This window comes from Thalassophryne amazonica, chromosome 14, assembly GCF_902500255.1.
Source record: "Thalassophryne amazonica chromosome 14, fThaAma1.1, whole genome shotgun sequence".
NCBI lineage: Eukaryota > Metazoa > Chordata > Actinopteri > Batrachoidiformes > Batrachoididae > Thalassophryne > Thalassophryne amazonica.
In genome coordinates, this window is record NC_047116.1 from 19,476,089 (window position 1) to 19,504,010 (window position 27,922).

The 27,922-nt window shown below is 39.7% G+C and overlaps 1 protein-coding gene and 1 long non-coding RNA gene across 4 annotated transcripts; one reads left to right on the top strand and one right to left on the bottom strand.

Moving 5' to 3' along the window:
* Positions 1-592: 592 nt before the first annotated feature.
* Positions 593-20,728, bottom strand: gabpa (GA binding protein transcription factor subunit alpha). 2 transcript variants are annotated; one of them, XM_034187290.1, is made up of 11 exons: positions 20,472-20,728; positions 17,282-17,324; positions 14,853-14,948; positions 13,073-13,217; positions 12,708-12,792; positions 12,193-12,417; positions 11,751-11,945; positions 11,526-11,582; positions 7,116-7,238; positions 2,041-2,233; positions 593-1,274 (listed from the first exon to the last, which is right to left on the bottom strand). In XM_034187290.1, exons 3-11 carry the CDS (start codon positions 14,918-14,920, stop codon positions 1,052-1,054), a joined length of 1,314 nt encoding a protein of 437 aa, XP_034043181.1. In that variant the 5' UTR covers positions 14,921-14,948; positions 17,282-17,324; positions 20,472-20,728; the 3' UTR covers positions 593-1,051. The 2 variants fall into 2 exon arrangements, with proteins under 2 accessions (XP_034043181.1, XP_034043180.1); XM_034187289.1 differs by lacking the exon at positions 17,282-17,324.
* Positions 19,941-26,495, top strand: LOC117525430. 2 transcript variants are annotated; one of them, XR_004565049.1, is made up of 3 exons: positions 19,946-20,233; positions 25,060-25,357; positions 26,484-26,495. It is a non-coding gene; the product is annotated as an uncharacterized LOC117525430 (long non-coding RNA). The 2 variants fall into 2 exon arrangements; XR_004565048.1 differs by lacking the exon at positions 26,484-26,495 and having other exon boundaries at positions 19,941-20,233; positions 25,060-26,068.
* Positions 26,496-27,922: the final 1,427 nt, after the last annotated feature.

The window sequence follows — 27,922 nt, forward strand, 5'->3', positions numbered from 1 at the left end:
TTATCAGTGAGATAATTCATGTGCAAGATTTACTGAGTCAGATTATTTTCTGGTTTCCGGCCGTTCTGCTACAGAACTCAATATAGTCATAACTCCACACAACCCTGTGTTGAAGATCTGATGACTAGCCATTGCTATATAACTTTAGCAATGGCTGCCCACTGCTCCTAGGGGTTAGATTGTAAGTAACTATAAATTAGGACGGGCTAAATCATAGAACACATTTCACTGTAGGCATGTCCAAATGACATACCGACACATCTTCAAACCATGAAATAGTTTCGGCATGTAAATTGAACTAAATCAGAGGTATAGCATTTCTAAAACTCAACACACTCATACATCCACAACCCTGCAAAGGATTTCGTCTGAATTTAGTTGTCTCAAGTTTCCTGAGTTCCTAAAAATGCAAATAATAATTACAAATCCACACAACCCTGTTCAAATCCACTTGAAGCAGACTTCTTTCTAAGCTCTTTCAGCATGCCTCTGGTTTTGAACTAATCCTGTTAGATTCTTTGATTTCCAAAGCCTGGGTGTTTTGGTTGCTGGTGTTTGTATATAAGGTTTAAAGTGACAGAAATCCAAGACGTTAAGAAAAATGCTTGCCACTTTATTCCCCCTATTGGACAAAAGGGTCCAACAACTTAGGGAACAAACACTAAATAAAATACAAAACAGATCCTCCATAAATGGAGAATATGAAAATACACTTGCCCTTGTGGCTATCAAAATGTGGAGTACCGGTATATACAGCGGGAACGATGCTGAACTACAGACGAGGAACACGACACAAAACTCATAGTGGGATTCACATTCTCACATTCAGACGTGCACAACAATGGCACTTCTCAGTGACGGCACGCATTCTCCTTCATCCTGAAAAGGCCTTTTCTCTTGGTTAGAGTTTTGGTTTTGAAAAAAGCAGAAAATAACAGAAACTGTAAAGACAATGACCACGTTGCTAATCGGCACCGATCAGCCTCAAACGTTCATGCTTGAATGAACACAGCGGTGCTGGAAAGAACAGTTCTCTTTTGGTTGGCCGGCTTCAGCTGTCCTTGTCTAGCGTTGTCGCGGCCAGAGTCACTGTAGTGACGGGCTGAGGGATGCCGTGCACACGCATGCGACCCAGTTTCTTCTGTTCACACTCCGTCACCAGGCTGTTCAGCTCAGCGGCGCTGTAGCCGATCAGAGTCCTCAAGTCGCAAACAAACTTGTAGACGAAGCGTTTGCCCTGCACCTTGCTAATCATGTCCCCGTCGTAATAATACCTAAAAGAGAAAAAGGAAGCCTGAATCTCAAATGGTGGTTACGGTTTGCCTCAGTTTGCTGAATTTTGGATGAAAAAATCAGTTTTATGAAGCAATTTTTGGTGGAAATAATAATTATTAGCAGTAGTATTAGTATTATAGAGCACAAGCAGAAAATTTTACAAAGTGCTCTATATAACAAAATATCAAGACAGAAAAATAAAACTAAATTTTGCATCCAAAAGAGCAAATTCCAAATAAAGCATACAAACTAGCAGATACAGTTAAATAAAACCATAAAACTACTTAAAACAGCAAATAAATAAATGTTTCAAGCTTTAATATTTGTTGTTTTAACATAACTAAATATTCACGAATGATTTAAAGAACATTATCAGATTGTTTGACTTAAGGTAGGCAAAGCTTTTTTTAACACCTTTCACAAATGTAAACCAAAGCATTTTACACAAGAAAGACGATACAAAACGTTTTAAAATTACAACACGCATGAGAAATATGAGAAACGTACGTAGCATATGAAACAAGTGCTCAAATGAGTGCTGCTCTAGATTAACTCACTTACCTCCACAAAAAAAAGTCTCCAAAAAAAAAAAAAAAACCCTCAAAATGTTAGTGATAATTCAGCACCATTTTTTAAAAATGTTGTTAAAACTAGTTAATTTCCTAAATTTGATCAAATTTTCTTCCTCAATTTGAGTAACTGTTAAAGAACAAAGACCAACAAAAACCACACATTGATTATGAATAAAAACTACTATTAACAAACCTGAGGGCTCTGCTGAGTTTCTCATAGTTCATTGTGGGTTTGTTCTTGCGTTGACCCCATTTCTGAGCCACAAGTTCAGGCTGGTTGAGTTTGAACTCCCCCTCTTCACCCACCCACGAGATGCAGTCCCTCGCATCTTTGTCTGTCAGTAGCTCCAGAAGGAACTGCCACAGCTGGATCTGACCGTTGTTGCCTGACAAAAAGGAGACAGTTTTAACAGATATGAGAATATTATTGAGATTCATAAAACAAACCACAATTTCAGAAACGTGTTTGTGTGTGCATTTTTAATTTCTTCCATTATTACTTTTTAGCAACGGTTATCTTCATTGATGTGAAAAGTCAGAATCTTGATTTATCTGTCTATTTCCCTTCTCCTTCCAAGACCTTTGACTGATTTCCATCAAACCTGATATGTGGATGTCAGTCACCCCCAGATGTACACTTAAGGGGCTTATTTGGGAAAAGATTAGAGATCCAAATTAAGATCCTTTTCACTCCAATGTTCCCCAAACTTGGCACATATGTAGGTGGCTTCTGGAATTGCCAAAGGGATATCAAATTTACCAAAGACAATTCACCGGGGTCAAGCTCATTGAGGTCAATGTTCAAAATCGTTTTTCACTCCAATTTGCACCAATCACATACGGTGCACCCGGAAAGTACCTATTCACAATGCTTCACTTTTTTTCATATTTTATGTTACAGCCTTATTTCAAAATGGAGCAAATTCATTTTTCCCCTCAAAAATTCTACTTACAACACCCCAAAATGAAAAAAGATTTTATTTTTATAAAAAAAAAAAAAAAAAAAAAAAAAAGCTAGGAAATCACATGTACAACCCCTGGCAAAAATTATGGAATCACCGGCCTCGGAGGATGTTCATTCAGTTGTTTAATTTTGTAGAAAAAAAAGCAGATCACAGACATGACACAAAACTAAAGTCATTCCAAATGGCAACTTTCTGGCTTTAAGAAACACTATAAGAAATCAAGAAAAAAGAGATTGTGGCAGTCAGTAACGGTTACTTTTTTAGACCAAGCAGAGGAAAAAAATATGGAATCACTCAATTCTGAGGAATAAATTATGGAATCACCCTGTAAATTTTCATTCCTAAAACTAACACCTGCATCAAATCAGATCTGCTCCTTAGTCTGCATATAAAAAGCAGGCACCTACACGGATAAGAACAGACAAATGTACAGCTTGAGTTTACCTCATTTAGATTTTAACTCACTTGGTTTATTTCTAATTCCAATGAAAATCCAAGTGCAGTATCAATAAGTATTTGGTATAATAGCTCCTCTAATATTGCTACATGTTTATGGTGTTTTGTGCATAATGTTGTCATTATTTCCACCAATCTTCATTGTTCTAATGAGTTTGAGTTTTTTTTTTCCATCTTGCTTATCTGCCAAGGCAAGATATACCGGAAGCCAGGAACTGAAACATTAAACCAAAATAATAGCATGAGTCCTTTGTTAGCTTTTACTCAAATAACTTTTATTTATTTTGTGACACTGGATGCTATGACAATATGCACTATGAGACGAGACCACTTTGGCTGCCAGCAGACATTTTGTTTGAATAATTCTGCAAATACAGTAATCCTTTAAATGTCTGTTATTGCATTAGCAAGTGTGCAAATCAATGAGCAGGAATTTCATTAGCTTAGTGGGTAAATGAAGCCAGCAAAACCATTATGGTGATACTGTAGGCTGTGTGAAAGAGACGTTTTTATCAAATTGAGGCTGTATCCTTTACTCCCTGATGTACAGGAGAGCAAATCTATGCTAACAGAATTACAATAACAGCAAAATCTGACCATATTTTGGCTTACTGTTAAAAATTTGCTGATTGTAATTCTATGGTAACAGAATTGCCAAGGAGTCTGCAAACACCACCCATTTACACCAGTCTGAACAGATGATCTCAAGTATTTAAACTCATCCACCTTCACCATTCCTCTGCACTCCCTTTTATTGATGCACATGTACTCTGTCTTGTTCTGTCTAACTTTCATTCCCTTTCTCTCTAGAGCACACCTCCACCTCTCCTGGCTCAGCTCAAACTGCGCTCTACTCTCACTGCAGATCACATCATCTGACTCATGTCTGATCTCGTCCGTCTATCTGCCCATCACTGCTGCAAAACAAAAAAACGGGCTCAGAACCAATCCTTTCATTCTCTGATCAATAATTTGTAATGTCTATATCAAAATATCTCAGTCCAAAGAGACATCACTAATACAACCCCTGGCAAAAATTATGGAATCACCGGCCTCGGAGGATGTTCATTCAGTTGTTTAATTTTGTAGAAAAAAAGCAGATCACAGACGTGACACAAAACTCAAGTCATTTCAAATGGCAACTTCCTGGCTTTAAGAAACACTATAAGAAATCAAGAAAAAAAATTGTGGCAGTCAGTAACAGTTACTTTTTTTAGACCAAGCAGAGGGAAAAAAATATGGACTCACTCAATTCTGAGGAATACATTATGGAATCACCCTGTAAATTTTCATCCCCAAAACTAACACCTGCATCAAATCAGATCTGCTCGTTAGTCTGCATCTAAAAAGGAGTGATCACACCTTGGAGAGCTGTTGCACCAAGTGGACTGACATGAATCATGGCTCCAACACGAGAGATGTCAATTGAAACAAAGGAGAGGATTATCAAACTCTTAAAAGAGGGTAAATCATCACGCAATGTTGCAAAAGATGTTGGTTGTTCACAGTCAGCTGTGTCTAAACTCTGGACCAAATACAAACAACATGGGAAGGTTGTTAAAGGCAAACATACTGGTAGACCAAGGAAGACATCAAAGCGTCAAGACAGAAAACTTAAAGCAATATGTCTCAAAAATCAAAAATGCACCAACAAATGAGGAACGAATGGGAGGAAACTGGAGTCAACGTCTGTGACCGAACTGTAAGAAACCGCCTAAAGGAAATGGGATTTACATACAGAAAAGCTAAACGAAAGCCATCATTAACACCTAAACAGAAAAAAAAACAAGGTTACAATGGGCTAAGGAAAAGCAATCGTGGACTGCGGATGACTGGATGAAAGTCATATTCAGTGATGAATCTCGAATCTGCATTGGGCAAGGTGATGATGCTGGAACTTTTGTTTGGTGCCGTTCCAATGAGATTTATAAAGATGACTGCCTGAAGAGAACATGACAATTTCCACAGTCATTGATGATATTGGGCTGCATGTCACGTAAAGGCACTGGGGAGATGACTGTCATTACATCATCAATAAATGCACAAGTTTACGTTGATATTTTGGACACTTTTCTTATCCCATCAACTTAAAGGATGTTTGGGGATGATGAAATCATTTTTCAAGATGATAATGCATCTTGCCATAGAGCAAAAACTGTGAAGACATTCCTTGCAAAAAGACACATAGGGTCAATGCCATGGCCTGCAAATAATCCGGATCTTAATCCAATTGAAAATGTTTGGTGGAAGTTGAAGAAAATGGTCCATGACAAGGCTCCAACCTGCAAAGCTGATCTGGCAACAGCAATCAGAGAAAGTTGGAGCCAGATTGATGAAGAGTACTGTTTGTCACTCATTAAGTCCATGCCTCAGAGACTGCTAGCTGTTATAAAAGCCAGAGGTGGTGCAACAAAATACTAGTGATGTGTTGGAGCGTTCTTTTGTTTTTCATGATTCCATAATTGTTTCCTCAGAATTGAGTGATTCCATATTTTTTTCCCTCTGCTTGGTCAGTAAGTAACCGTTACTGACTGCCACAATTTTTTTTCCTGATTTCTTATAGTGTTTCTTAAAGCCAGAAAGTTGCCATTTGAAATGACTTTAGTTTTGTGTCATGTCTGTGATCTGCTTTTTTTCTACAAAATTAAACAACTGAATGACCATCCTCCGAGGCCGGTGATTCCATAATTTTGCCAGGGGTTGTACATAAGTATTCACACCCTTTGCTCAATATTTTGTTGATGCACCTTTGGCAGAAATTACAGTCTTCTTGAATATGATGCCACAAGCTTTGTGCACCTATCTTATGACAGTTTTGTCCACTCCTCCTTTGCAGCACCTTGTAAGCTCCATCCATCATTTTGGATGGGAAGCATCGGTGCACAACCATTTTCAGATCTCTCCAGAGATGTTCAATCGGATTCAGGTCTGGGCTCTGGCTGAGCTACTCAAGAACATTCACAGAAAAAAATGTATTTAGTCCATTTTGGAATAAGGCTGTAACATAACAAAATGTGGAAAAAGTGAAACACTGTGAATACTTTCCAGATGCACTGTATGAAGGTGGCTTCTAGAATTGCCCAGGCAAGGTCATATTTCTCAAAAAGCAATCATTGGGATCAAAGCTGAAAAGGAAACCTTTTCACTCTGATTTATATCTAATTTTTAACACATATGGGGTGTGTTCCAGAATTGCTCAGCAAAGCCCAATTTGATAAAAGTTCATTTTTGGGATCAAGTTCATGTCTGCTTGGATGTTGGCCTACTACTCCCAGGTATTTTACTGATTTCTACCAAATTTGGCATCAATGAAGACTGGCCCATAAACTGATGTTGAAGAAAAAAAAAAAACCTATTGATAATAATAGTACTAAGAATTTTGGCAAAGGTTAAGGAATGTGATTTTCAACCAAATTTGGACCAAATGTGACACACAGTTTGGTTGATTCCAGAAGTTCCTCACAGTACAGCAATTTTCCCAGCGTCTACATGTTTAACTGTGAGGTTATGCAGTTGCACTGGGTCCTGACAGCACAGTGATAACTATGGTGACCAGTGAACCTGTGGTCTTACTCAGGTCAAAGACCAGACCATCAAAGTCATTGACAAGTAAGACTGAAAAAGTAGGTCTGAACTCACGCAAGAGCATTGTGAGATAAACTTATATCTCAAATATCTTTAGGGTTTGACAATTTGGTATTGAGTAATTGTAAAGCTCATTTTATACGTAGCTCCTGCACCACCACCGCGGGAGCTAACATCCAGGGCTCATGATGCTTTATGCATCAACACCCCTGCATTAAAAATATACAAACAACATACAGCACCTGCACAACATATAGGTTACCTGTGCGGTTTCCAGGTGAACTACGCTCTTCTCCTGAAATTCGGGGTGCTCTGGGGCCACGGTTTTGCTTCAACACCTTTATGGTGGTGGGTGTGCTGACATGGGCTGGAATTATCTGCACAGCTGCAGACACAGACATGAAATCAATGAAAACAAACTTTAATGTTATGGATTTCACTTGATTTCATAATCTTCTGTCTACTGGACAAGATGTGTCATTAGCCTCGCCGCCAAGCAGAAAGAGGCGATTGTCTCCAGGGATATCTCAAAAACTTAAATGCAATTCCTATCTAACTTGGTGTGTAAACTCATTGGATTCATCCTCTTGTAAAACAGGTCATGTCAAGGTTATAGGTCAATGCCCAATCGAAGGCCATGTCTGCTGAGATATCTTCTAAAAGCAAACAGCAATTTCTATCAAACTTGGATGAAGTCAGCAGACTGTTCTCACACAGCAAAGGTCATGTCAAGGGCATAGATTAAAGGTCAAAGTCAAATTACAGGTTGTCTACTATCTGCAGTGATATCTTCAAAATGCAAAACGTGATTCCAATCGAAATTGGTAGATAAACTCACTGGACCACCCTCTTGCAACACAGGTCATGCCAAGGCCATAGGTCGAATCAGAGGTCACCATTAACTGTGCGATTATCTTGACAATACAAACAGCAATTTTCAATCAATTTCAGTGGATAAATGTTGTGGACCGTCTTCTAGCAATGCAGGTCATGTCAAGGTCATAAGTCAATTCACAAGCCACGGTCTAAAAGACATTAATGACCATACCTCAGGAACTACATGAGATACTGAAATGCAGTCTTCTAAAAAGACTTGCTAACCAATGCACCACACTTGATTACATCAAAGTCAAAATATTACCTAAGCAAAAAAAACACTGCAGATGACAGGATGTCTTGTTGATTTAGCGATAGTAGTTGAGCTATATCATCTACACCAAAACCAGCTATTTCTATCCAAAATATAGCTTAACATCTATCGTGTGGGTGGAAAAAAAGGGTTCCGTGTTGTCTATTTAAACAAAACAGATCATTTTGACCAACTCATAATTAAACGTTACATTGTACGAGTATCTCAGAACCGGCGTTAAATCAAATCAAATCAATTTTATTTATATAGAGCCAAATCACAACAAACAGTTGCCCCAAGGCGCTTTATATTGTAAGGCAATGCCATACAATAATTACGGAAAAACCCCAACGGTCAAAACGACCCCCTGTGAGCAAGCACTTGGCAACAGTGGGAAGGAAAAACTCCCTTTTAACAGGAAGAAACCTCCAGCAGAACCAGGCTCAGGGAGGGGCAGTCTTCTGCTGGGACTGGTTGGGGCTGAGGGAGAGAACCAGGAAAAAGACATGCTGTGGAGGGGAGCAGAGATCAATCACTAATGATTAAATGCAGAGTGGTGCATACAGAGCAAAAAGAGAAAGAAACACTCAGTGCATCATGGGAACCCCCCAGCAGTCTAAGTCTATTGCAGCATAACTAAGGGATGGTTCAGGGTCACCTGATCCAGCCCTAACTATAAGCTTTAGCAAAAAGGAAAGTTTTAAGCCTAATCTTAAAAGTAGAGAGGGTGTCTGTCTCCCTGATCTGAATTGGGAGCTGGTTCCACAGGAGAGGAGCCTGAAAGCTGAAGGCTCTGCCTCCCATTCTACTCTTACAAACCCTAGGAACTACAAGTAAGCCTGCAGTCTGAGAGCGAAGCGCTCTATTGGGGTGATATGGTACTATGAGGTCCCTAAGATAAGATGGGACCTGATTATTCAAAACCTTATAAGTAAGAAGAAGAATTTTAAATTCTATTCTAGAATTAACAGGAAGCCAATGAAGAGAGGCCAATATGGGTGAGATATGCTCTCTCCTTCTAGTCCCCGTCAGTACTCTAGCTGCAGCATTTTGAATTAATTGAAGGCTTTTCAGGGAACTTTTAGGACAACCTGATAATAATGAATTACAATAGTCCAGCCTAGAGGAAATAAATGCATGAATTAGTTTTTCAGCATCACTCTGAGACAAGACCTTTCTAATTTTAGAGATATTGCGCAAATGCAAAAAAGCAGTCCTACATATTTGTTTAATATGCACATTGAATGACATATCCTGATCAAAAATGACTCCAAGATTTCTCACAGTATTACTAGAGGTCAGGGTAATGCCATCCAGAGTAAGGATCTGGTTAGACACCATGTTTCTAAGATTTGTGGGGCCAAGTACAATAACCTCAGTTTTATCTGAGTTTAAAAGCAGGAAATTAGAGGTCATCCATGTCTTTATGTCTGTAAGACAATCCTGCAGTTTAGCTAATTGGTGTGTGTCCTCTGGCTTCATGGATAGATAAAGCTGGGTATCATCTGCGTAACATGAAAATTTAAGCAATGCCGTCTAATAATACTGCCTAAGGGAAACATGTATAAAGTGAATAAAATTGGTCCTAGCACAGAACCTTGTGGAACTCCATAATTAACCTTAGTCTGTGAAGAAGATTCCCCATTTACATGAACAAATTGTAATCTATTAGATAAATATGATTCAAACCACCGCAGCGCAGTGCCTTTAATACCTATGGCATGCTCTAATCTCTGTAATAAAATTTTATGGTCAACAGTATCAAAAGCAGCACTGAGTTCTAACAGAACAAGCACAGAGATGAGTCCACTGTCTGAGGCCATAAGAAGATCATTTGTAACCTTCACTAATGCTGTTTCTGTACTATGATGAATTCTAAAACCTGACTGAAACTCTTCAAATAGACCATTCCTCTGCAGATGATCAGTTAGCTGTTTTACAACTACCCTTTGGAGGAAGTGACTAATGAAAATAACTCAGACAGAACAGTCGGAGAGAAACAGTCTAACCAAATACCGGCATCACTGAAAGCAGCCAAAGATAACGATACGTCTTTGGGATGGTTATGAGTAATTTTTTCTCTAATAGTTAAAATTTTATTAGCAAAGAAAGTCATGAAGTCATTACTAGTTAAAGGAATACTCAGCTCAATAGAGCTCTGACTCTTTGTCAGCCTGGCTACAGTGCTGAAAAGAAACCTGGGGTTGTTCTTATTTTCTTCAATTAGTGATGAGTAGTAAGATGTCCTAGCTTTACGGAGGGCTTTTTTATAGAGCAACAGACTCTTTTTCCAGGCTAAGTGAAGATCTTATAAAGTAGTGAGACGCCATTTCCTCTCCAACTTACGGGTTATCTGCTTTAAGCTGCGAGTTTGTGAGTTATACCACGGAGTCAGGCACTTCTGATTTAAAGCTCTCTTTTTCAGAGGAGCTACAGCATCCAATGTTGTCTTCAATGAGGATGTAAAACTATTGACGAGATACTCTATCTCACTTACAGAGTTTAGGTAGCTACTCTGCACTGTGTTGGTATATGGCATTAGAGAACATAAAGAAGGAATCATATCCTTAAACCTAGTTACAGCGCTTTCTGAAAGACTTCTAGTGTAATGAAACTTATTCCCCACTGCTGGGTAGTCCATCAGACAGAAGGGAGTTTTCAGGGAATACTGTTAAGTCTTCAATTTCCATACCATAAGTCAGAACAAGATCTAAGATATGATTAAAGTGGTGGGTGGACTCATTTACATTTTGAGCAAAGCCAATTGAGTCTAATAATAGATTAAATGCAGTGCTGAGGCTGTCATTCTCAGCATCTGTGTGGATGTTAAAATCGCCCACTATAATTATCTTATCTGAGCTAAGCACTAAGTCAGACAAAAGGTCTGAAAATTCACAGAGAAACTCACAGTAACGACCAGGTGGACAATAGATAATAACAAATAAAACTGTTTTTGGGACTTTCAATTTGGATGGACAAGACTAAGAGTCAAGCTTTCAAATGAATTAAAGCTCTGTCTAGGTCTTTGATTAATTAATAAGCTGGAATGGAAGATTGCTGCTAATCCTCCGCCTCGGCCCGTGCTACGAGCATTCTGGCAGTTAGTGTGACTCGGGGGTGTTGACTCATTTAAACTAACATATTCATCCTGCTGTAACCAGGTTTCTGTAAGGCAGAATAAATCAATATGTTGATCAATTATTATATCATTTACTAACAGGGACTTAGAAGAGAGAGACCTGATGTTTAACAGACCACATTTAACTGTTTTAGTCTGTGGTGCAGTTGAAGGTGCTATATTATTTTTTCTTTTTGAATTTTTATGCTTAAATAGATTTTTGCTGGTTATTGGTGGTCTGGGAGCAGACACCGTCTCTAGGGGGATGGGGTAATGAGGGGATGGCAGGGAGAGAGAAGCTGCAGAGAGGTGTGTAAGACTACAACAAGCTTAAGGCTTCATCAAGTCAAATACAAAGATATTTTACGATATTTTGGGACAAATTTTCAATTCGGAAAAAATTAAATGAAATTTGAAAAACTTACGTTGATCAATAGTGACCGTGGCATCCTGGCCAGACTGGTCCTGACTGGCTAACACATCTAAAATACAACACAAAGTATGAGGCCAAATTCTGAATAAATGGGACTACTTTTCTTGGTATAAAAAAACCCAAATGTATCAAAATCACTTTCAGGGTGTCTGTGTTAGTTGCAATCATCACTTACTAACCACATACACTCCTTCATCCTCAAATTACTCTGATTTACATTTGCGCAGGAGTTCCAGGTGACTCCAGAGGATCTCTCCATTGGGAACTTTCAGAAGGAAATCGTCCTGGCTGAAAGAACAGAGATCTTGACCCGGGATGTGAAGACTACCTATTTCCATCTCATCGATGTTAAACTCCTTCATTACCCACACAGCCCAGTGGATCACCTGATCAGCTGACCAGAGCACAGGGTCTGAGCACAGAAAGACAGCAGAACCAAAACAACATGTTTACAAAGACTCATTCTGACACATTTATGCGCCATTAAAAAAAAAACATCAACAGCAAAACTAAAGATCGGAAGGCTTTGAATTTCAGCGAATCGGATACAAGATCGGCGCTCTTCCTCGGGCAACATAACACTGTACATCAACTGTTTTTATGTGCCACCACATTAAGAAAAGCTGTCCACACAGTAAGCTATTTCTATATTTCCTTACCATATGGTATTCCCAGGCGGACCTGCTCTTTGCGGTAGCCTTCTAGTGCCGCGGCCCAGCGTGTAACCTGCTCCGAGGTCTCATCCGATAAGCCAGATCGCTCCACGGCAATCAGCTGTCCTTCATCCACCAGAGCGCTTTCCTCCCCCGCTGCATCAGGATCAATCACCACCTCGACTGTTTCTACCGGCTTCACAATTTCCAAAATGTTCAGCTTCTCCTCACCTGAACATCAACAAAAGTATAAATGAGTGGGTTTGAAGCAGAATGGAAAAGCAAACTGCATAGCCTGTCTTTGCATCCTGTTTTTAGGTCAACTTCAATTTTTTTTTTTTAACAACCCAACTCATACTAGAGCATTATTAGCAATAAAGACTTTGATTGCTAATGACAGTAATAATACACTGAAGCAACTGTCAAACTTTAGTACAGCACTGACAAGCTTTATTGCTAACAAAATGTTAATATGACTCAGGCTATGAAAAAAAATGTCAGTCTATCCTTTAATTTAGTACCTGGTCTACTTATGATCTGCAGACTGAGCTGCACCGTGCCGTCCGTCTTCACTCCCTGATCAAAGAGACTGTGATCAGGGTGAAGCTAAAAAGAGAAAACACTGTTAAGATGGGACTCCGAAACCGTCTGATATTCAAGAACAATAATTTAACAATAACTGTTAGACCCTATAAAAGTGTGCAATGGTATTTCAAAATCGACAAGTTTCATAAACATACATTTGACATTTTAAAAAAATCACAACGCTTTACAATGCTATTCTGTGCACACCCAATTTTTAAAAATTAAAATATTTAAAATATTTTATGCATGCAAAAAATACTTAGCATTTTTTTTTTTTTTAAAGAATGATGTACATTATAACCTGTATGTCTTGCAAACAGATGTCAAAGTCGTCCAATGAGATTTGAATGCGAGGCTCCAAAAGCTTCTTCAGATTTCCAATTGGCTCATTGATATCAATATCTTGTTGAATCAGATCTGCTGCAGTGATGGTTTGCTCCTCAACACTGTGAGCAAAACATTTTTTTTACATTTAGGTGCTACTCACATTACACAGAAACACACATTTTAATGCTTATAGTATACTTTATCATTGCTCAAATGACACTTTTAGCTGTACACACACACACTTGTTTACACATAGATAATAGTGGAAATAAGTAGGTGACTTTATTATTATTGTTGACAAACAAGCTGATGATTTTTTTTTCATTCAAATGTCATTTAAAGGCACTATGAATTACATTTTAAACATCAATATTGTTGTGTGTTGGGGGGGGGGGGGGGGGGGGGGTTTGGCTGGACCAGGTTGGGTTGTTTTGTGTTTGTTTTCCTTCCCAGGTGATTTGGGGCTGTCCTCTGAGGAAAATGTGCTGCAGAAGAGTCTCTCTCCTCTGTCACGATGATTGGCTGCACCTGTTGCATTCTCGTGCGGCTCTCTATCAGGACAATCCACGACACATGTGATGTTCACGTGCAGATCTGAGGACTTCCAGCTGGTACCAATGTAGTGATGAAGAACTACATTTAAACCAGCAGTGAGTTGGATAAGATTGCCGGAGAATACGACCTTGTGACGACCGTGTGGGGACGCTGAGGGCCGTTTCAGAGTCTGACATCGCGCCTGTGAAGGAGGACGAGGGTGAGAGGCAAACGTTGCCAGCACACGACAGAGGTGAATATTCTGAAAAGTTTATCTGTGAATGTAAATTGGCATTTATACGCAGCTATAAGTAATTATTGGTGGAAATTGTTTGGCGTGCTCCTCACGGCAGTGGCGTGCGGATTAATGATCCTCCACTAGCTGTGAGCAGCAGCCTCTTTGAACTAAGTTTGAAACCAGACCTAAACGTGTAGCTGATAAGTTTGCCTCTAAACAATATTTCGTAGTAATAAGTGTTGAATAATCTCTGTTCCTCCTTCGCAGAGTACAGTCTGGGAAAGTCACCTGGGGGGGTGTTGGCGGAACTCCTGAGTCCTGAACGTTCGGACTCCAACTGTTGAGACGCTGAGAGAGCGCGTCGCCTTTTCACCTCACCAGAACTTAATTATTTAGTATTTCATGTATAGCACAAAAGGAGAAAAAATAAATGTTTTCTTTTTGGAACTGCTTCTGATTACTTCATGCTGGGTTCAGTCAGATACTGGACCGCTCCTCAATCCGCGTCTTATCCATAACAAATATAACAGCCAGCAACATGTTCTATGTATAAATAATAATATGATAAAAAATAATGGCTTAATGGCATTATCCACAGAATGAAGCAATACTCCCTCTGTGCTCTGAGCTTTACTGCATGGAATTTTTTTCAAGATGGCATCAGAGTCTCAAAAAGCTTTTGACCAAGAACGTGGTCAGACTAGAACCCACATACAATGGGTCTGGCTTTCTCACACAGAGAGCTTTTAGATCTGATAAAGGGGCCTAAATGCTGACTATTCTGCTCAGTTCAGAACAGGGATGTTGGAAACTGGCCGAGGAGGGAAGCTTTGTTCCAGTCCTATGTGTGGTGCAAATTTGAAATCTAGTGACAGAAAAAAAAAAAAAATCATTCATAGCGCCTTTAAAGTAAAAGTGGAACGAACTGTAAATTCTGTGTTTGCAGCAGTATTTAAATAAACAGGCACAGTATATTGCTTACATTTCCTCCTGTTTATCCCTTGTATCAATTGCAATCTCTATCATTTCATCTGGTTCACTCTTAGCCATGTTGTTTTCAACAGAATGAGCTAAAATGCTGTAAAAAAAGAGAAAGAAAAAAGTAGTCAAAGGGGTTTTTTAATGTCATTCATTCTAACGCTCACATCAATCAAACATTACAAGCAGGATCGAAAACAGTGTATTTTCACACATCCAACACAACGCTTTTCAAAACTGACCTTAAAATTTTCTTAAGACATCAGTGACCTCTGTAAAAGTTCACACTAATTACTTAAGTGACAAACTTTATAGAATATGTGGTAGGGTGCACTCCCTCCCCCCATAGATTTTTATGTCCCCATTTTAAAAATGTTCCACTCCAGAAAATAATAGCAACTGCAAATTTAGAGGTGATTTGGTTAATGTTTAGGGTGACCACAGTAGGGTTATAATTCTACGCAAATTTAAGTTTGCAGTTTTCCTGGTTGATGGTAGACTAGTGGCATATATGATCCTCAGATAAAATAAAGAGTGTAGTCTGTCTATTGAAACTTCTGGAAACATTTTTTGGGCAGTTTTACTTCCCAACAACTTTCAGTATCAGTTTCATACCTCATGTCATTCTGTTTCTTAGGCCAGACTACAGAATCTGGAGAAGAAATACCTCTCTGCCTTCTACTGTGTTAAGAGACAATATAAACAATAAAGTGTATATTAACAATTCTTTGAAATCATAATTTTTGATGGTTTTTGAAGAATTTCAATGCCTTGGTGGCCCCCTTAAATATATTTTGATTTTGCTGAAATTCGTGCTGTAGTAATTTCTTGGGTAGGCTAATAAAATAAACATAGGACAAGGTGATTTTCACAACTACTTGAAAAAAGGGGGAAAATGACACACCCTAATATGCGGTATTGGGGATGGTCAATATCACAGAAAGTGGACAAGGTTCATTGGAAAGGTCAGTCCACAGGTTTCAAGGGTTTTCATGGTAGAAGGTGGCTTTTTTCCAATCAACAAACACAAGCTTCTTTTTTTTTTTTAACTGTGTATGGCAATATTCTAGAATTGGACCTAGACCATACCAGAATTTTTCTGCAGCACAAGACATCTGGAAGTGTGTTAACAGGAAGTATTGTTCAATCTTCCAAACTTTTTAGGCTTTTAGAAAAAGAAGGGTCCTGGTTCAAACCCCACCCCTACCACATTTCTTCATGTAATGTAGACTTGCATCAGGAAGGACATCTGGCATAAAACGTTTTGCCAATTCAACATGCAGATTCTCCTTGGGTTTGCTGTGGCGACCCTGAGTGAAAATCAAAGAAGCAGCCGAAGGGACTTACTTACTTAGAAAAATGTAATTCTCATCATTTTCCTAATAGTGGGAATACATGGGTCAGGGAGCATGACCGGAAATGGCCCTTGTGCACTGCATCATGAGATCGTCTGTATGCCTGCAACTGATGGTCATGGTGTCCACGGATGTAAACAAAGAGGGATGTCGTACCTTTAAGCCAATTCTAAACCCAGATAATATGACCTGGAGCTGTTATTAACTCACCATCCGTAACAGTAGCGGAACTAAAAAGATGGTTAAAGTGCAGAAATGCACGTTTAAAAGGCAAGAACAAGGATCTAATAGAGAGGGACATTCTGATTAACTAGCACGTATGTATATCTTGCTTCTAGGAGTTATGACTGTGTGAGTGATGGGAGTATACTGCACATATTTAGAGGCTATATATCAAATGCTCAATATTTGGCATTTTTCCACAGGAAAATACTATTGTCATGACGATAATCTTGTCTATGCATCTCATATGAGTACGCCCAATTTCGATGTCAATATGAAGGCTGCGATTCTGCCGCAAGTTGTGGACAAAACTATGATATTCCATTGAACCAGTGAACCTAAACTGCTTAATATGTCTCCTTTTTGCACAGGGAAAATATGTTGGTGTGTCTAGTATGCAAGTTTTCTTCCCCCCTAAGGTATAAAAATATTACTACATAAAACTACGTCTGTAAATACTGAATATCATTTTGATAAATAAAATCTTTCTTAAAAATTCAGTTTCTTCTTAACCATTAAAATATATTAGCCATGACATATAAAGAATATATAGGCTTTCATACAAAAACCATGCAAGATTTGCAGGTGGGGCACCACGTACCCCCTCAACCTACGCCCGTGTGTTTGTACGATCAAGATAAAAGTTTTAACCATAAAAGTATCAGTTCAATTTTATCTTTAACAACTATTACAAAAAAATTATTTGATCGGGCACAAGCAGGCAGTGATGATAAATACAGTGTTACATTGTGCAGTCTGTAGATTTCTGATGATCTGAGCCTTGAATCATCATCGGACTGGCTATTTCAGCCGGAGGGGGTACAAACTTTGGGCACAGTGTTCGGGGGAGACTTACCTGACACTCGGTGTTCCTGTGCGTTGAGGGTGAACAGCTACTGCTGCGGAAGTGGCGGTGTGGAGCAGAGATGGCAGGAAGTGACGTGGGAGATGGGAGTGAAGTGGTGATGGGTGATGGAGATGCAGAAGAAACAAACAGTGCAGATTGTTACAAGGTAAAGTGGAAACATAAAAAGCAAAAAGTTACAGTAGTCTATCTGATGGTGATTTGGATTCTGACGAATAACAGCAGAGTAAAGCGAGGCAAAGAAGAGCTGCAGGTAAAACTGCAGTTTGTTTCTCCCGGCTCCATCAACCCACTGAAGCTAATTAAAGCCGACGACAAAGTAGGGACCATGAACGCCAAACTGCTTTGGGAGGGGTGTTTAGCAATCACATATAGTTATTCCAAACAACAAGATAGTTTGATTGACTGTTTTGGCGGGAACGGAAGTGAAGTGTTTGGAGCGGTAACAAATGAAATTTGTGGGAGGAGTAATCACAGGGGTTTCAACTGAGCTAACGAATGAGGAGATATTGAATCATGTAACAAGAACCGAGGCAGTGAAAGCTATAAGACTGATGTACACCAGAGAAGGAGTTAAGAAACTCCACCTTGTTACATTTTGAGGAGAAGATATTGACAACAAGAATCAAAGTTGGCTTCATGAGTTTTCCAGTACGACTGTACATTCCACCACCCTTCAGGTGTTTTAAGTGTCAGAGATTTGGACATGTGGCAGCTGTGTGTAGAGGTAAAGCTCGGTGTGGTAAATGTAGGGGAAGGACCATGTGTATGGCCAGTGTCCTGAAGGTGCAAAGGTTAGATGCTGCAATTATGGAGGAGAACATAGTGCTGCATATAAAGGGTGTGAGACACACAAATGAGCAGCTGAGATACAGAGAGTCTGGGTGGAGGAGAAGCTCTCCTACACTGAGGATCTGAAGAAAGCTGCTACAAAAAGGGACACTGTGGTATTGCCAAGAATACTAATCAGAGTGGCTTTCGCAAAGGGAGGACAACCATGGATTCTGTGCTATATCTGGAGGATGTTATCAGGAAAGCTCAACCTAATAAGGAAGTAGTAGGAGCAGTCTTTTTTGATATTGAAAAGGTTTATGATATGTTGTGGCGGGATGGTCTCCGTATCAATCTTGAAGCCAAGGGAATAGGTGGGAGAATGTTTAACTGGATTACGGATTTTTTTGAAGAACAGAACCACTGAAGTTAGAGTTGGAGTAGCCCACTCTAGGATGTATCCAACAGACAATGGGGTTCCAAAAGGAGTGTGTGCAGTCACTGAATGTTTAACATTATGATTAATGATATTTTCTCAAAGGTAGATGTTAGTCTTGGAAGGTCTTTGTATGCCGATGATGGTGCATTGTGGATTAAGTTGTGCATTGTGGTTGAAATGCTGCATTTATTGGGAAAAAGAAGGTGGCTGTCAGCACAGTAGAGTGATAGGACAATAAGTGGGCTTTCCGTTTTTCTGTGGATAAAACACAGGCCATATGCTTTGCCAAAAAGCGCAATAATCCACCAATTCCAATTAATCTTTATGGGCAGTGAGTTAAGCAAGTTCAAACGGTGCTGTTTTTGGGTGTCTGGATGGACTGTAAATTGACTTGCACTGGGGTGGGTAGAGGAGGTGAAGTTCAGTCACCATGCCATCTGTTCGGAGTCAATGGCAGCATTACTCAGCATTTCAAATAGCAAATCTGTTTGCAGGCCAGATGTGATCAATGAGATTCTTCAAATCTTATTTAAAGTACAGCAACAGAATACTTCTGTATGTTTCATGTGGGTTCCATTTCATTATGAAATTCAGGGCAACAAAATAGTAGATCAGTTGGCAAAAGCAGCTCAGAAATCAGAAATACAGATCAGCATTCCGCTTAGTAAGTCTGAAGTAATCATTTAAATTATACTCTCAACATAACTGGAAAACATGAAACCAGTAAGTGTTTGAGATGCATCAGAAGGGAGACTGTTGAGCATGTCTTACTGGAGTGCAAAGCATATAACAGACAGCGAAGAATTAGAGTTATTCAATAGAATCAGAATTATTGCCAAGTAAGTTCACACACACAAGGAATGTCATCTGATGTTCAAATTTATAGTACAGTGCAATTCCCCCTTTCTTTTTTGTACCCTCCTTTAGCTCTCCATTTCCTTAATATAGCATACGTCAGACTCCTTTAATGAGCCACACCCAAACAACTGGTGGCGGTAATGCACCGTGTCGATTTACAAACCGCCAATAAACTCGACAGAAGAAGAAGAAGAAGTTAACTGAGTGCTAACTGCTAACATTAGCCAACGCGAGGGCGAGGCTGTGGCGACCAAAGGCCAAACAACAGGCCATTAGTCTGAAAATAAACATACGTTAAACGTGGATTTTTGTGTTTTACACACAAGGCTTCATGTGTCACAAAGCTATATGCGTTACAACACTGAACCGAACATAAGATCCGTTTTAACCAGCGATTACAGCGCCGGGGCGAGGCAGCCGCTGCTCCCCGCCGAGCTAAGTACACTTAAATTTATTCGATAAAAATAAACCACCGATCTTCATAACTTCACACTTCCTCTGAGTATAACATCGCGACTCTGCCAGTAGAAAACTTTTAAAAACGGAAATAGAATAAAACGGAAACAAAACAGCATAGGGCAAATGGAAACGGAAATCCTGGCTAAAGGTTTACGGCGACGTTAGACTTCCGAGAGCAGCCGCGATAAATACAGCACAGCTTCTTTTATTTTACAGCCACACAAAACAGACGGAATGTCACCTTTAAACCGAAATAAAGCTAGATTTGATGTAACTACGAGGAACCGTGTGTATTAAAACGCTACTTTTATTTTTGTTTAAGGGTTTTCCTGAGTGGTTTCGCACGCACGACGGGTTTGTGGCTGATCCGCAGGCTTCACACAAAACTGCTCAGCTAACCTGCTAACAACGAAACGGTACGACTTTTTCCCCCCTCCCCAACTAAAAATAACCACGTTTTACTTTTTTTTTTTCTTTTTACAACTAGTTGGTTCATGCTGTTGTGGTACGTGAGGACTTGCTAACATAAATGAGGATGTGACGGCTAGCTTAGTTAGCTCGTGAGCGCTACAAAGCAGCGGGAAGAGTTTAGGTTACAACTTAGTGTAGTTATCTCTAACGCTAACCTGTTAGCTCATAAATATAGAATCATACCTCTTAAAGATTCAGGCTTCAGGTGACGGGATTGTGTTAAAATGTAATGGAAAAGCGGACGAAAAGTCGACTCCTATGCAAGTTTTTAGCCAACTACACACCGACAGGAGGGGCGGAGACTAACTGGAAAGGGTGAAGTTAGCCAAAAACATGTCCATTTCTTTCCCCCACATGGCTTTATTTTTTTATTTTCTTATCTTGTTGTAACGGATGACTGTTTTGGCCGCGTTCTCAGTTTGGGTGGTATGATCAGATAGTTTGATCAAAATGTGCAGCCACAACATACCCTCTGCAAGTCTTTAACAAAGGTTATTGTGCGGCTGAAAGGATTAGATATGATTTAAAAACACTAACCAGGTACAATAATAGTGTCTTCCCTCAGGCTGTCACTCTGATGAACACCTTATCAATGTAAATGATAGAAAACCACACCTACATATCACTCTGTGAACTGTTTTTACTTCTGTAACACCTTTTGCACAAACATGACCTACTCACAGACACTACAAATATACACCACACACATCATTGTTGTACATTTTTGGGTGTACTATATATCGCCTTTTGCATATGTACTGTGAGAGCTATGCAAAACCAGAGTCAAATTCCCTGTTCAGTGCATCCAGAAAGTATTCATTCTGAAGAAATTCATTTGTCCCTCAAAATTCTACACACAGTACCCCATAATGAATATGTGATGTGTGCTTTCCAACTGATTTTCTCATTATTGCCCCAAGAAATGTATTTTCATTAACCCTTTCAAATTGCACCCCATCTATCTGCATTTGCATTTGGCCATTCGTTCTGCAGTTCCAAAATAACATTAGTTTTGTTTTATTACCTCCACCAAGGAGGTTATGTTTTTGGTTGCGTTTGTTTGTCTGTTTGTCAGCAGGATAACTCAAAACGATTTGAACGGATTTTGATGAAATTTTGTGGACTGGTTGGAAATGACAAGAGGAACAAGTGATCAAATTTTAGTGGTGATCCGGATCCAGTAATTTTTTTAAAAGATTCTTCACCATTGCGGGATAGGGGGAATTTTGGTATTCTAGTTTCTAACTCCACAAAAACAAGGCAGAAAGGCTTGAAAAAAATTAGGGTGTAACATAGTCAAATGTTCTATCAAACAACAAAGTTTGGTGATGATCGGATCCGGAATATGCAAAAATATAGGGAAAATAGAAAATGTGTCAGTGTGAGGTGAGAAATGAAGCTAGAGATGCACAACTAACACCAAATTGTAGCTGAATCTGTACTGATTCAGTAAGGTGTCATCAGATTTGATGTAGCTTCAAATGTTATGGAGCTAGATCCAGAAGAAAACCGCCATTACCTAAAAATCGTTTTTATACAATAACTTTTGAACTAATAAAGATATAAAAGTGATTCCAAGTTCTAGTGGTATAGTAGAGAAGCTTGAATCTTCGACTGGACTGGGTTGCTTGACGTGAGGACGTTTCGCTTCAAATCACAGAAGCTTCCTCAGCTACAATTCTTGCTCAGGTAGTCTCAGGTAGCAAGAATTGTAGCTGAGGAAGCTTCTGTGATTTGAAGCGAAATGTCCTCACGTCAAGCAACCCAGTCCAGTCGAAGATTCAAGCTTCTCTACTATGGAAACCACCTGGACAACTGAGAGCCTACACAGAAACATTGCGACCAACTGTGGGCATGATGCCCTGGCACTGGTACGTAAGCTGGAAAGGACTGCTAAAAAGATAGCTAATTCTAGTGGCATGTTTTCATGGTCAATGATGTCAAATATAAAGGAAAGAAAAGTGTATGTATCATAGTTTTGGTTGTAACACTGAATTATTGAATAGATCACTGTGCCAAGGAGGGAATCTCTTTAGCATCAGTGACCCTATGGCCTTGTTTAGAGAAGTGTTTCATAAATGTTAAAAAATTCATGTATTTGCAGTTTAGTTGAATAATAAATTGAATTTTGTCTCTTATTTGTTTTTGTCTATAAGCACATGCAATATCAATATCAGTGCTCAGATGACAGTAGCTTCTGGAAAAGGTGCAAGTTGCAATAAACTGTGATGCCAAGCGCTAAGGATACATGCTATCCAGTCACAGCAGATGAAACTTTTTTTTACTACTGAGAAAACATTGTTAGACTTTTTTAGGTTCAATGATTCCACGGCTTGTAAGTGTTATGGCGTCAGTGACCCCATGGCCTTGACGGAGGTTTGCGCACTCTGACTGCTTCTAGTTTAAGTTTAATGACAATTTGTTTTGGTCAAACCATATTTTCAATTTGCTAATTTCTTCACTGATTTCCTCCAGAACTATCTGACAAGCTAGAAAATTGCTGCATCCTAGTAAGGGTAGAATACTAAGGAAAGTTGTTTTTTTTTTCTCACCAAAATGGATGCTGCACTCACTGCAATTTATTGTCTGGAATAGCTCCATATTGCATTTCAGAGCTTCTAGAATTCAAAAAGTTTCATGGGGGTTGGTGGGATTAATTTCAGGTTTCAGCTTTTTTTGTTTCATTCCTGAAAAAGAAATGGATGCTAAACGTTACCCAATCTACTAGTGCATTCATACATTTGAATGGTTTGTAGTGTTTGGTCCTGATACTGACCGAGTGTGATGTCATATAGATGCTGGGTGCTTCAGTTTGGACAAATTACCAGTGATGTTCAACAGCAGCAAAACCGGGTTTATTTCTCTACCTCAACTCAACTGAAGACTCATCTTAATAAAACATGTGAACATTTTTGGTTATTATAATTTGTGCCATCCATCCAGCCATTCTCTGGAAAGAATCAAATGTGATTTATTTTATTTTTGTTTTTTTGTCATTAAAAACACAAGTTATCAAGTTGAAGCCTCTTTTTAAAATAAATATAGAAAGTACACAAAAATCCAGAGACTGTTTCTGGTGATCACTCAATAGTAAGGCAATAAATAAATGATAAATGGACTGCATTTATATAGCGCTTTTCCATCTGCATCAGACGCTCAAACCACTTTACAATAATGCCTCAGAATTCACCCCGATGTGAGGGTGCTGCCATACAAGGTACTCACTACACACTGGGAACAACTAGGGATTAAGGACCTTGCCCAAGGGCCCTTAGTGATTTTCCAGTCAGGCTGGTATTTGAACCGAGGATCCTCTGGTCTCAAGCCCAACACTTTAACCATTAAACCATCACCTCCCCTAAATGGAGTCAGTGTCTGCACAGAAAACCTGCATCCTCTTGGCCCTTTCTGGAACAAGCTGCCCACTACTGGTGTGGATGATGGATGAAAAAATTGCTCAGATTTAGAGCCAATGCTTATTTGCATAGCAACAGTTGCTAGGCAACATTTTCCTTAGGATGCCTACATACAAATTTTTAGTATTAAATAGCTTTTTTTATATTCAAATCTTTTAATCTTGATATTAGCATTAATTTGAACTACTTGCTAACATATAAATGTAAAAAAGTTTTTTTTTGGCTTCTCCCTTTTCTGAAATGGATGTGCATGTTGATTTGACCCCAAGTTTTATGGCAGATGCCCTTCCTGACACAGCTCCACATTACATACCAACATAAATGTAAATATCAAAAATTAAAATATGATTCCTAGATTTAGGAAATTGAATTTAATGTTTCTGTGTAGGCTCTCAGTTGTCCAGGTGGTTTCCATAGTAGAGAAGCTTGAATCTTCGACTGTACTGGGTTGCTTGACGTGAGGATGTTTCGCTTCAAATCGCAGAAGTTTCCTCAGCTAAAATTCTTGCTCTGGAAGTCTGACTTCTGACTCTTGTAGAGACGAATAAAACAGAAGCCAACAAAAGCTGGAGTTTTAAACCTAACCAGACCCCTCCTACTGAGAGGCAGACTGCTATAGGCTAGTGACTAAATAATAGCTCTAATTAGCAACTATTGTGCTCTAGTTAGCACACCTAATGACAGGACAGCTGTCCCTCTAATGATGGGATGGATGCCTTTCTGATGGCTCCCTTGATGACGTGAATGACTCATTACCATGAACAAAAGACTGAAACTCCTTTGACCTGAGTACCCCAGAGCAAGAATTTTACTTGAGGAAGCTTCTGCGATTTGAAGCGAAACGTCCTCGCGTCAAGCAACCCAGTCCAGTCGAAGATTCAAGCTTCTCTACTATAAATTGAATTTAAGGTTTTTTTGTTTGTTTGTTTGTTTTTTTTTGCATTGATTGGTCCAAGATAAGTTCTTTTGGATTAATTTTAAATCATTGTATTTAATGTGGGTTACATTGGCTCCACCTCTGAAATTTAGTAGACCAGGTCACTCAGTGGATAAGGAGGTGATCGGCCAATATAGACCTTGAATCCCTCTTGTGCTACCTGTCAGTGTCCCTTGATAAGACATTTTATCTGTATTGTCTCAGTTCACACAACTGTAAATGGGTTCCAGCCTTGCCTGGGGAAGTAACCTATGTCATGTACTGGTGACCCATCCGAGGGCAGTCATAGCATCTCATCCACTTCACCCTACGGATTTCAGCAATAAGCACCGACATCAATGTTCCCCAGGACCTATGTAGGACTTAATGTAATTTAGTGTAGTGTGTATGTCTGACACTTGTTTTTGTCTGTTTGCAGGACTAGGTTGGAGATGTGGTGATGACTAACTAACCTACTCGTGCATGCTCCAAAATGGAAAACCCCTCGGATATGCCTATCCAGACAAGTGACTGGTTGAAATGTGCTCTTTGTCAGCTAGATAGCAAGGAAAAGTTAACATGTCCAACTGATGCAAGCTACAAAATCACAACTGAGAACATCCTTCAGTTTAATGAACTCAGCTGCATGCCAGTACAAACAGACATCACAAGACTGAACCTTGGAAATGGTGTGGAGTCCACGCTAAAGGAACAGAATGCAAAATGGCATAAATCCTGTTACTTGAAATATTGTCAAAGTAAACTTGAACGTGCAAAGCATAGGAAGCGCAAAGCTACTGAAGAATTAACAACCTCAAAGCGTTTTTTTTACACACAGCCGTAGCGGAAATGGAGACCGTTCCTTATCTGTGTGCTTCTTTTGTTCCAAACCGGAAACAAAAGATAAACATTGTAAAGTGTGCACATTTCAACTAGACTATCGTGTCTGGAAGTGTGCCCATGAGCTCCAAGACAAGGATCTTCTAGCAAAATTAAGTGCAGGAGACCTCATTGCCCTTTAGGCAAAATACCATGCAAGATGTCTAACCTACTTGTACAACAGAACACGTGGGAAAGTCAGTCAGGAGCCAGATACCTCAAGTGAGCAGATATGCAAAGGCATCGCATTATCAGAATTGATATCCTACATAGAGGAGAAAAGACATCAACAAGGTTTTCAGACTAGCAGACCTCACCAAGCTATACACAGAGAAGCTAGAGCAGCTTGGTGTGGATGTTACTACGTGGGTGCATAGTACTCACCTTAAGGACCGAATCCTAACGCATCTCCCATGTATAAAAGTCTACAAAGAAGGGAGGGATGTGTTCTTGACCTATGATGATGATGTGGACACTGTCCTACGACAAGGATACCAGACTGATCGAGATGAACAGAGTGTCATGATGACTCAAATTGCTGACACGATCCGGCAAGACATTTTTACACAAAAAGATACTTCCTCATGTTCATTCGACCAGGGTAGTCAAGTGGAATCTGTGCCCCAGTCACTTTTGTCTCTAGTCAGCATGCTCATCAATGGGTCGAATATTAAGGATCAAACATGCACCACCAGCCTCAGTCAACCAGTGCTCACCATCGCTCAAATGCTCATGTTCAACTGCATCAAGAGGTGTTGAGAGTATGGAAAGTATCCGTATTGATAACAGCGTGTGAGACCAGAACCAAATGGAAGCATCGTGGATGGTGGTATATTCGTTAACATCCTGAGACCCTGACAATGCAAGACATTTTATGACTACAGCTGCAAGGAGTTTCCTCATCAAAAGGGAGCTGAATCCGACTCAGAGTAGATATTGTCTGGGATCAATACTTAGACAACAGTCTGAAGACACAGACTAGAGTCAAAATGTGCTATGGGTCATTGTCAACACAGTCACATAGAAGTTTCCATCCCCATACCAAAAACTCTCAAAGCAGTTCCTTCAGCGTTTGAACCAGGAACTGATGGCAGCTGCATCAGCAGATCATCTCCTTGTTGTTACCACTGGTGAGCATGTTCTTTGTGGACCTGTGAGTCTGGTTCCGTGAAATCATGATGCAGATTCCAGGATTATGGTTTATGTTGCTGTCATGCCAGGTTTGTGGCAGCAGTTTGAAAAGGTCGAAATATGGATTGCATTCAGAAATGATAAGGACTTTGACTACGTCCCATCTCACCAGATGTGTGCCTCACTCGGCTTGTGCAATCCATTAATACTTTCGATGTTTCTCCCCTTCACAGACTGTGACACAGAAAGAAAACTTCCTGGAAAGTTTGGCAAATGCCTGACTAACTGACTAGGGCCTTCTAAGGTACCTTGACACTTGCATGAATTTGATCCGTGCACTGGTGCGCAATCTGCCGCGAACACGTGAACATTACGCAAACAGTTCAAAAACACTTGAGTGTCACTGTGCCAGTGCAGCGCATCTCAGCCCAGCTCATCTGACCGATTATGATGAGATGTTAAATCTATAATAAACATAATTTTACAGATATTCATGAGAAGGAATGAAAATGCAACTGTTTTACCAAGCCAAATACAAATATTATAATTACCTTTGAGACGATTCCAAATGCGTTCTCCACGTCATGAAGCGCATGAGAACAACTGTAGAAAATTCCTCTGATTCCGTAGCGATTAGAGGTGGTTTCATCAACAAACTCTGAGAGCAAATGATTAATCCACTACGAAATAATTATTTTATATAACGCAGCATCCAGCGGCACAAATCGCTGCATCTAGCGGAACACAGCGGGTCGCATTGATACAACGAATTACGCAGCAGTGCGGGGGTTAAATGTGTGCAAATGCCAAGGTGCCTTAAGAGTTGCACAGTGCACCAGAGCAAATATCTAAACAGACTGAAACTTCGCTGGAGCCCTTCACCATCCTTTTCTATGACGGGGACATACGCTTCAGTCAACAAAGTCGTAAAGCTTCTATTCATGTGCAAAGGGTGCCAAATGTCAGCCCTTCTTCCCACCAAGGCAGCACTAAAGCAACATATTGGGAGAGCAGTGTGACAGGGTTTACACTTCTGGGGATGTACTACCTCACCATATCATCATTTGCCATCTTCTGAGTAGGGATGGCCTTTTCCAGCTCTTTGGACAACCTTGCCAGAAGCTTGTGCATCCTTGGCGGTGCTGCTGAAGTATACTTGCAGGAGTCGATATAGTTACTGGAAGTGTGTACCAGCAAAGTTAAAGTGCACCGTTTACTGGTCTTGCAGGGAAGATTGTTACTGTGTCTCAATTCAGCGACTGCATCCTTTGAAGGCAGTCTTCTTTCATCCA